The following is a 10,703-nucleotide window of genomic DNA, read 5'->3' as shown; positions in this document are numbered from 1 at the left end:
CCCCGTAGGATCTACCGCTTCCTCGACCAGCATCGGCGCCGTTTGGATCGTTGCGGCGACGGCTTCGTCGGTCTTCAGCTCCGCCACCTACATCCTGAAGGAGTACGATCTCGTCGCTGGTATGGATCTGAACGCCCACCCTTCCCTGATCTGACTGCTACGAATTCTCTGAAGTATGCTAGGTGAAACAGCACTGTAGTGATGCAGGGGCGGGGACAGGGAGAGGCCAGCAGGGGTTCCCCTGCCAATCGCTCGCTCCCTCAACAATTCGTAGCACTATGTGTACTGTAGATGCCTAATGGCCGTGGCTAATTGCATAATTAACCCATACATAGACAAATAATTAAGCAATCACATATGTTGAAAAGCCCATTAAACCCAACTATGCTCTTCGATTCGATGCAGCCGATCTACTGTAACAGTTTCGCCTGTGTAAATTGAACCATTACGATAAAAAATGACTGAAATTATGAACAGAGAAAATGCTTAAGATTTGCACCATCACCCGATGATCCAATGTACTTTCAATTTCCATTCTGTTTAGGGAAGCAGTGAACATCATCAGGTCCTGTACACTTTTCAACTTAAACCTGTCCTGAATCCATATGTTGACAGCGTTATATCTTAGTGTGGGTGTGGCTGGACCCATGGTCTTGTACCTCATCTCTCTGTTTTAAGTTATGGTAAGCTGATAGTGCATTAACGTGCTACTGTGTACTTCTCTGCCCTCTCCATTCACATATCTATTGGCAAATTAAATTGTCCCTGTCATGTCATTAGTTAATTTGGCTTTACTTGTAATGATTTAATTGACATTTTTATATATAACTTAGGATGGCGACGGACATGTTGACCATATACCTGCACTATGAAGATACAAATCAGGAAGCCAAAATTTTACAAAAATCCATGATGAGAGGTGATGTCTCGTATTACGACTTAATCTTGATGATCAAAGAAGTTGGCTTTCAGGCAATTGACTTTCTGTACTATGCGAAAAAACCCTGTCTAGGCAGCTCCTACTTAGTTCACATTTATGATGAAGGTGTTGTGATGAAAATGTTGTCTGACACTGAGATTGTGAAAGCTGTCCATCTGTATGTGTCTAAGGAGAAGGCTGACGATCATATTGCTCCGCCTAGCAAGAAAATTGATGTTGCTCCATCTAACCATCCAAATGAGAGTGTTCTCTTACAGGACAGTGGTGTCTCTGCTGAAGGGGCAGGGCAACTTACTATGCAAGGGCCGCAAAGTATCCCTCTTGAACCATGCTTATTACATATCTGTATCTACTGTTGTAATTATTTGAATAAAAGATGTGTGGTTGTTCTGCTGGACCACCATGTAGGTCAAAAAGGTTGAATGTGATTCAGGTTACGGACCAACGTGATGTTGAAGATGGAGACTGCAACAATGGTGAGAAATTCCCACAAGGTCATGAATCACAAGCATTGGTCGATGAAGAGGGTCAAGTGCACAATCAAGGTAACAAACCTATTACATTTTGTGCTTCTATTAATTAACTTGTATATGCTTAGTATCGAAAGAATAATCGGCGGGCGTCATTTCATTAGTACTTTTCTTAATTAATCTTATAGTAGACAAGGAAGTACGCAAGCGCAAGAGAACAAGCTTGCCAATTGTCTGGAACATGCCAAAGGGGCAGAGAATAGTTGTGAAATGCAATGAAGATAGCCAGCCTATAGGAGATGAAGGTGCAATCTTGGGGAAGTTTCTGGGCACGGTTGCTAGAAATGGAGGATTTTGCCCACTAAACATAAATGATTGGCGTCATGTCAAAAAGAATAGTGGTGAGGAAACAATATTGCAGTGCGTACAGGTACTTCACAATTAACAAGAAAACAAAATATGTTATTTGCTGCCCTTCTATTTATATCTAATTTGTCTACATGGGATGTAGTGTGGTCTGCATGTCTATTTACATCCATTCATTATTTTGTATTTTCAGACAAAGTTCGTGTATCCTCGATCATGTGAAAAATGGATACTCAAATCAATTGGAAGAGACTGGAGGAAATTTAAGTCTAGTTTGAAAGATGCTTTCTTCAAACCCGCCATTGAAAAAAATCCAAACATCAAGCGAAAGGCTTTGTATAAGCTCTGTCCAGAATATGTGGACAACAATCAATGGCGTGGGCTTGTTAAATATTGGAAGTCCAAAAAAGGAAGGGTACTGAATGAGATACTGTACTTTCCTGTTTTGACATTTAAATGTGAGTTCTCGGGCTTATATTAAAAGTTGCATTTACAATATGATTACATAATAACAGGCCCTTGCTGAGAAGAACATAATTAGTCGTTCCCTCGTGAAGGATTCACATAATGCTGGCACAAAGAGTTATGCTTGTTGGGGCGAAGACATGGTGAGTAATCTTGATTCCTGAAGTGTTGTCCTGTGTCTCTTTTGTCGTATGGGTGTTGTTTCTGCTTTGTAGAGGCAAGCTGATCCTGAAAAGAAACGACCACACAGATCAAAGGTTTATTTAGCAACTCACAAGAAGAAGGACGATGCTGATGCTAAAAATAAAGATAGAAATAAGCGCCTGGTAGGCAATTAATATAGAAATTGTCTAATTGTTCTCGGGATCAAGTTATGGTTCAATCTAACTAGTGTATGCATGATTCTTTTCTTATAGGATCGATTGGAGAATCTAATAACCGAACTACCAGAGTTGGCACAAAATTTGAATGGAAGAGTCGCATGGGAAGGTGATGCCCTGCAGGAAGTGTTAGGGAAAGAAAAGATTGGACAAGTGCATGGCATGGGTTTGCTTCCAACTCCTAAGCAAGTCTATGGTCGGACGCCACGGTATCTAAAAACATCAATATGGCTACAACAGATGGATCACCATATGAAGTTGAACATGACGTTTGGGAGGTAATAGCAAAGATGAAGGAGCATATAAAAAAGCAAGACCATATTATTAAAGATATGAATAACAAAGAAGGCTATGTCAATAATGGCATAGAAGAGGTAAAGGTCTTCTTTATCCCACCCTTTGCATGCATTTCTATCAATAGTATACTCAGATTTGTTAGTTCTGTAGGAAAACCTCCAATCAAATGATAATGGTATTTCTCGGTCACCAGTACTGCTTGGTAAAACAAAGGTAATGTTAATAAATGCCTACATCATTGCTTGTCACTCGAAACCTTCATATTAATATTTCAGTTTGCAGAGAATCCAGTGCAATGGACCCATTGAGGCACTCTCGTCTATGCAACATGACATTCCTGAGGATAATAATTTATCGCGTTTGCATGAAAAGGTTATGCATGTAGTTACTCTTACTCAAGTCACAAAGATAGAATATAAAATAATTGCTTGCTTACCATTGTTGTGTCATGGAACTAGGTTGGCGACCATGATGTCAACCAATTACAAATTCAACAAAATTCATCATCACCACAAGACCTTGTTATTGATTCTGTGCTAGAGGTAATTTTCGTGCCTTTTGAGTTTTGAAGTTGTAGCTTTCTGTAGCTTCAAGGTATGAATATCATTCCATCTAATATTGTTGTATCTTGGTAGCTGAGGGAAACGAGGAATATTACGGGTGAATCTGTTTCAAGACCGAACTAGCAAAGGACTAGAACTGAACACCCACACCGCTCAAAAAGAAGGCGTTCTTCTTCCATCAAGGTAAAGATTCACCAAGTAGCATGGTTTACTGCACCCAAATTACCAACCCAAACCCTCATTATCATGTCTGCTTGAAAAATTGATTTTATTACAATTTTTGCTCAATCTGCTGTATGCAAGTAAACGATAAATTTAACCAAGCATGAGCTAGCGAGGTGACCTTGGGCATTAGACTTCGTTGCCGGGTCCAGTTTATTTAGTTTCTTAGGGCACCTTAGTGGGTTGACATTAAAACGATCTCATATTATTCATGCAAATTATATTATCATGTCATAGAATGCTAATATGATCATAATATAGGTTGCTTCCAAAGTAGTCTTAAACACTTCAACATATCCCAACAAGCGGAATGTTGCGTATGGTACTATTCGGAGTACTGATCCAAGAACTAAGGCTGGTGGTATTGAGTTAGGTGCTGAATTTGCTCTTGTGCGCATAGACGAACCTATTCTTGATAATGAGGAGTTGGTAAGGGAAGTTTCTGATTGCAAGACAATTGGCGAGGCTTTCACTTCAGGATACTTAATTGCCTCGCCTTCAGCTTTTGTAAGTTACAATCTTCCCTTCCACATTCTGAAATCATATTTGTGTACATTTAATCACACATATCTAAGGTGCAATTTTCTTCTACAGATTCGAGAGAAGGATGGTTGATTTGCAGTTGAATTCTTGGATCAAGAAGCAAATAAAATTTGAAGATTTTAGCTACCAATAATTGTAGTTTACATTGATAGATTTAAAAGTGTAATATCATCCAGAACATCTTTTTCTTTCATCGAATTGATGCAAATGCGACAGTGTAATATTCCCCATAATTGTGTTTTCTATCCTCAAAATTATATGGCTGATATCTTTATTGTAATGCATATGTATCATACGCTCTTCTATGTTCATAATAAATATCTTCGTACGAATTTCTGTATGTGTTCTGCTCCAGTTTAAATATCATTTTGATATGCTGCCAAGCATAATAATAAAATGATTAACAATTTATGCAATTGCATTTATTTTATTAAATAAATTTATATTCCATAAAATGGGTATCCAATTTTGTGGTTACTAATAAAAAACAAATACATTAATTATGTTACCATATTGATATAGTAGTGTTACTGATGGTGTTACTATAGCTACAAAATTTGTTACTAGAGTAGTTGACAACTATAATTATAGTGTTACGATACATGGATATTATGTTACTTGTTGGGTTCCGGTGCTAAAAAAATGTGTTACCAGTTGTGTTACGATAGTTACATAAACATGTTACCACCGATGTTCTACGTCTATCAAAATATGTTACTAGGTGTTACTATAATTACAAAAGTGTGTTACCGGTGTGTTCGGTAACACATAACACACATGTTACTATAATGCAACTGTAACACATTTTTTAACATATGGTAACAATTATTATGAGTGACAGTTGACACCACTTAGTAACACGGTCTAATGGAACACATTCCAAACTGTGTTACTATATCGTCTAGTAACACATTTTTGGACCTGTAGTAACACAAGATGGTGTTACAAAAGGTCTGTCCTCTTGTAGTGTCATTCTTTCCCAAGATTGGGCAACATGCTCATGATCAAGTTGTTTAAAATTCATAATAGCATTCCTAAGAGTGATGATCTTAGCGGGGGAAAATACTTAGAGATAAAAGCATCTTTGCACTTGTTCCATGAATCAATACTATTCTTAGGCAAAGACGAAAACCAAACTTTAGCATGATATCTAAGTGAAAACGCAAATAACTTCAATTTAACAATATCATTGTCTGTATCTTTCTTCTTTTGCATATCACACAAATCAACAAAGTTCTTTAGATGGGTAGTAGCATCTTCACTAGGAAGGCCAGCGAATTGATCTTTCATAACAAGATTTAGCAAAGCAGTATTGATTTCACAAGACTCAACATCATTAAGAGGAGCAATCGGAGTACTAAGGAAATCATTATTATTGGTATTGGAGAAATAACACAATTTGATATTATCTTGCGTCATCGCAACAAGTAATCCAACACACAAGCAAACAGAAAAAGGAAGGCGAAAGAGAGAGGAGATTGGGAAAGAGAGGACGAATAAAATGACAAGGGTGAAGTGGGGGAGAGGAAAACGAGAGGCAAATGGCAAATAATGTAAATGCGAGGGAGATGAGTTTGTGATGGGTACTTAGTATGTCTTGACTTGAGCGAAGACCTCCCCGGCAATGGCGCCACAAATCCTTCTTGCTACGTCTTGATCTTGCGTTGGTTTTCCTTGAAGAGGAAAGGGTGATGCAGCAATAGTAGCATAAGTATTTCCCTCAGTTCTTGAGAACCAAGGTATCAATCCAGTAGGAGGCTCCTCAAAAGTCCCACGCACCTACACAAACAGACAAAGAACTCGCAACCAACACAATAAAGGGGTTGTCAATCCCTTCACGGCCACTTGCGAAAGTGAAATCCGGTAGAGATAGTATGATAAGATAAATATATTTTTGGTATTTCATAATATAGATTGGAAAAGTAAAGACGCAAATAAAAGTAAATTGAAAGCTTATATGATAAAAGATAGACCCGGGGGCCACAGGTTTCACTAGTGGCTTCTCTCAAGATAGCATTAGTATTACGGTGGGTGAACAAATTACTGTCGAGCAATTGATAGAAAAGCGAATAATTTTGAGATTATCCAGGCATGATCATGTATATAGGCATCACGTCCGCGACAAGTAGACCGACTCTTGCCTGCATCTACTACTATTACTCCACACGTCAACAGCTATCCAGCATGCATGACATGATGTAGAGTATTAAGTTCATAAAGAACAGAGTAACGCATTAAGAAAAATGACATGATGTAGAGGGACAAACTCATGTGATATGATATAAACCCCATCTTTTTATCCTCGATGGCAACAATACAATACGTGCCTTGCTGCCCCTATTGTCACTGGGAAAAGACACCGCAAGATTGAACCCAAAGCTAAGCACTTCTCCCATTGCAAGAAAGATCAATCTAGTAGGCCAAACAAAACTGATAATTCGAAGAGACTTGCAACGATAACTCAATCATACATAAAAGAATTCAGAGGAGATTCAAATATTTGTCATAGATAAACTTGATCATAAACCCACAATTCATCGGATCTCGACAAACACACCGCAAAAAGAGTTACATCGAATAGATCTCCAAGAAGATCGAGGAGAACATGGTATTGCGATCTAAAAATAGAGAAGAAGCCATCTAGCTAATAACTATGGACCCGAAGGTCAGTGGTAAACTACTCACAACTCATCGGAGGGGCTATGGTGTTGATGTAGAAGCCCTCCGTGGTCGATTCCCCCTCCGGCGGAGCACCGGCGAAGGCTCCAAGATGAGATCTCGCAGATACAGAAGGTTGTGGCGGTGGAATTAGGTTTTCGTTGGCTCCCCTAATGTTTTTTGGGTACATGGGTATATATAGGAGGAAGAAGTACATCGGTGGCCACCCGAGGGGCCCACGAGATAGGGGGCGTGCCCTATAGGGGTGGGCGCGCCCTCCACCCTCGTGGTCGCCTCGGCTGCTTCTTGACTTGCACTCCAAGTCCTCTGGATCACGTTTGTTCCAAAAATCATGCTGCCGAAGGTTTCATTCCGTTTGGACTCCGTTTGATATTCCTTTTCTTCGAAATACTGAAATAGGCAAAAAAGCAACAATACGGGGTGGGCCTTCGGTTAGTAGGTTAGTCCCAAAAATGATATAAATGTGTAAAGTAAAGCCCATAAACATCCAAAACGGGTAATATAATAGCATGGAACAATAAAAAATTATAGATACGTTGCAGATGTATCAGAGAGGAACCGGAATGATGCGTCTAACCGGGCCCTATACGAGCTCATCGTGGTACGTTTCTCATGCATATTAGTCCAATCATGCACGTAATGTTTGCATTACTAACTAATATGACTGACTCGTGAGAACCAAATGTGCAGACCATGTGCGAGAAAAACGGTCAGGCCCCTCCGCCGACGCCCCAGATTGCCCGTTTGATTTCAATGGTCGTTAGTTACTACTATTCACATTTTAGTTTGCATCATGCTAACGAGACATTATTGTAAATTATCTTTGGTGCATCATGGCTCCCGACAAGCATCGAGCAATCCTTCAGCGTCTGCCAATGCAGGCAGCCCCCGACTGGTCCTTCACCTCCGTCTGCCACTGGCGCAGCCCCGACCATTCCTACACCTCCGTGATAACGGTATTTTTCTTCTTATTTAGCCTGTTTAGTCCATTTTTGACATAATTTAGCCTATTTAGTCCACAAATGACATAATAAGATGAAGAAAATCAAGGAAGAGGAAGGAAAGAAGGAATATGAAGAAAAGAAGAAGAAGAAGAATCTACTTTTCTTCTTCTTCTTCTTCTTCTTCTTCTTCTTCTTCTTGTTCTTCTTCTTCTTTTCCTCCTCTTACTTGTTTTTATTTGTAAATGGCATAATAACCTTGCTAACCTCATAAATGTCATATACTTAGCTTGTTGTCCTCTAAAATGACACAATAAGCTTAGTTAGGTCAAAAATGGCATAATTAGCTAGGTAAGCTCAAAAATGGCATTTTCTTCTTATTTAGCCTATTTCGTACATTTATGACATAATTTAGCCTATTTAGTCTACAAATGACATAATAAGATGAAGAAAATTAAGGAATAGGAAGAAAAGAAGATGAAGAAGAATAAGAAGAAGAAGAAGGAGAAGAAGAACTTCTTCTTATTATTATTATTTTCCTCCTCTTACTTGTTCTTATTCATAATTGGCATAATAACCTTGCTAACCTCATAAATGTCATATACTTAGCTTGTTGTCCTCTAAAATGACACAATAAGCTTAGTTAGGTCAAAAATGGCATAATTAGCTAGGTAAGCTCAAAAATGGCATTTTTCTTATTATTTAACCTATTTAGTCCATTTATGACATAATTTAGCCTATTCAGTCCAGAAATGACATAGTAAGATGAAGAAAATCAAGGAAGTGGAAGAGAAGAAGGAATGGGAAGAAGAAGAAGAAGAAGAAATACTTCTTCTTCTTCTTCTTCTTATAGTTTTCTACTTCTTCTTCTTCTCCAAAATGAAGTTAGCTCTAATATGCTTAGTTACCTAGGTTAGCTCAATAATGACCTATACTAAGCTGCTTTATATCAAAAATGGCATAATATGCTTAGTTCACTCAAAAATGGCATAATTAGCTAGGTTAGCTCCATTTTACCTAAGTATGCTAACTTCTCCTTCTGCCTCTTCTTCTTCTTCTTCATTTTCTTCTTCTTCTTCTTCTGATTCTAGTCTTCTTCTTCTAACTTTCTTGTTTCCCATTTTTGCAGATTTAGTTCAGTATATGGAAGCTTGCATGGATGGAGTACTTATTTCTGTTGGGGAACGTAGTAATTTCCAAAATTTTCCTACGCACACGCAAGATCATGGTGATGTATAGCAACGAGAAGGGGAGTGTATCTTCATACCCTTGAAGATCGCTAAGCGGAAGCGTTTATCAACGCGGTTGATGTAGTCGTACGTCTTCACGATCCGACCGATCCAAGTACCGAACGCATGGCACCTCCGAGTTCTGCACATGTTCAGCTCGATGACGTCCTCGCCTTCTCGATCCAGCAAGACGGGCAAAGTAGTAGATGATTTCCGGCAGCACGACGGCGTGGTGACGGTGTTGGTGAAGAACAATCTCCGCAGGGCTTCGCCTAAGCACTACGAAAACTATGACGGAGGATAAACTAGAAGGGACGGGGTTGCCGGCACACGGCTTGGTGTTTCTTGATGTGTCTTTGGTGCTAGCCGTGCCCCTCTATTTATATGTTGAGCCTTGGGGTCGAAACTTGGAGTAAAAGCCTCCACAAAGTCGGTATCACCCGAAAGGCAAGAGTCCTTCTCAGACTCCAGGGCCAGACGCCAGGGTTCCCGGCGTCTGGACCCAGACGCCAGGGTTCCCGGCGTCTGGACCCAAACGCTAGGGACCCTGGCGTCTGGCCCCTGGACTCCGCAAAACTTCCTTTTGCGCTTTCCAAAAACCTTGTGAGCTTTCCCCTTTGGCCCAAATAATGTGTTCTCGTACCCAAACATTTCGGGAAACATTCGGAACCCCTTCCGGTGAATTCCGGAACCCTTCCGGAGATCAAACACTATTATCCCATATATCAAACTTTATCTCCGGACAAATCCGGAGTTCCTCATCATGTCCATGATCTCATCCGGGACTCCGAACAACATTCGGTTACCAACATGCATAACTCATATAATACTATATCGTCAATGAAACGTTAAGCGTGCGGACCCTACGGGTTCGAGAACTATGTAGACATGACCGAGATATGTTTCCGGTCAATAACCAATAGAGGGACCTGGATGCCCATATTGGCTCCCACATATTCTACGAAGATCTTTATCGGTCAAACCGCATAACAACATACGTTGTTCCCTTTGTCATCGGTATGTTACTTACCCGAGATTCGATCGTCGGTATCCAATACCTAGTTCAATCTTGTTACCGGAAAGTCTCTTTACTCGTTACGTAATGCATCATTCCATAACTAACTCATTAGCTACATTGCTTGCAAGGCTTATAGTGATGTGCATTACCGAGAGGGCCCAGAGATACCTCTCCGACAATCGGAGTGACAAAACCTAATCTCGAAATACGCCAACCCAACATGTACCTTTGGAGACACCTGTAGTACTCCTTTATAATCACCCAGTTATGTTGTGACGTTTGGTAGCACCCAAAGTGTTCCTCCGATAAATGGGAGTTGCATAATCTCATAGTTACAGGAACATGTATAAGTCATGCAGAAAGCAAGAGCAACGTACTAAACGATCAAGTGCTAAGCTAACGGAATGATCACATCATTCTCCTAATGATGTGATCCCGTTAATCAAATGACAACTCATGTCTATGGTTAGGAAACTTAACCATCTTTGATTAACGAGCTAGTCAAGTAGAGGCATACTAGTGACACTATGTTTGTCTATGTATTCACACATGTATTATGTTTCCGGTTAATACAATTCTAGCATGAATAA

The 10,703-nt window shown here is 39.8% G+C and overlaps 1 protein-coding gene and 2 long non-coding RNA genes across 3 annotated transcripts; all 3 read left to right on the top strand.

The window, feature by feature from the left end:
• The first annotated feature begins 834 nt into the window (after window positions 1-834).
• Window positions 835-2,903, top strand: LOC119320862. The gene is made up of 9 exons (XM_037594783.1): window positions 835-919; window positions 1,013-1,097; window positions 1,198-1,252; window positions 1,374-1,485; window positions 1,602-1,840; window positions 1,970-2,191; window positions 2,292-2,384; window positions 2,457-2,567; window positions 2,658-2,903. The coding sequence occupies exons 1-9, from the start codon at window positions 835-837 to the stop codon at window positions 2,901-2,903; spliced, it is 1,248 nt and encodes a 415-aa protein (XP_037450680.1).
• A 38-nt stretch (window positions 2,904-2,941) lies between these two features.
• LOC119325870 lies at window positions 2,942-3,219 on the top strand. The gene is made up of 3 exons (XR_005157736.1): window positions 2,942-2,995; window positions 3,069-3,131; window positions 3,201-3,219. It is a non-coding gene; the product is annotated as an uncharacterized LOC119325870 (long non-coding RNA).
• A 102-nt stretch (window positions 3,220-3,321) lies between these two features.
• On the top strand, window positions 3,322-4,377 carry LOC119320274. The gene is made up of 4 exons (XR_005154886.1): window positions 3,322-3,460; window positions 3,554-3,664; window positions 3,965-4,210; window positions 4,298-4,377. It is a non-coding gene; the product is annotated as an uncharacterized LOC119320274 (long non-coding RNA).
• The last annotated feature ends 6,326 nt before the right edge of the window (window positions 4,378-10,703 follow it).

Source organism: Triticum dicoccoides, chromosome 6B (assembly GCF_002162155.2).
Source record: "Triticum dicoccoides isolate Atlit2015 ecotype Zavitan chromosome 6B, WEW_v2.0, whole genome shotgun sequence".
Lineage (NCBI taxonomy): Eukaryota > Viridiplantae > Streptophyta > Magnoliopsida > Poales > Poaceae > Triticum > Triticum dicoccoides.
This window is presented reverse-complemented; position numbering and strand designations above follow the sequence as displayed.

Excerpts from the sequence above, each read along its gene's own strand:
- LOC119320862 (XM_037594783.1), top strand. The coding sequence starts at position 835 with ATGGCGACGGACATGTTGACCATATACCTGCACTATGAAGATACAAAT. Across the intron at positions 1,486-1,601 it reads GGGTCAAGTGCACAATCAAG|ACAAGGAAGTACGCAAGCGC; the intron begins GTAACAAACCTA and ends ATCTTATAGTAG. Across the intron at positions 2,568-2,657 it reads AAGATAGAAATAAGCGCCTG|GATCGATTGGAGAATCTAAT; the intron begins GTAGGCAATTAA and ends CTTTTCTTATAG.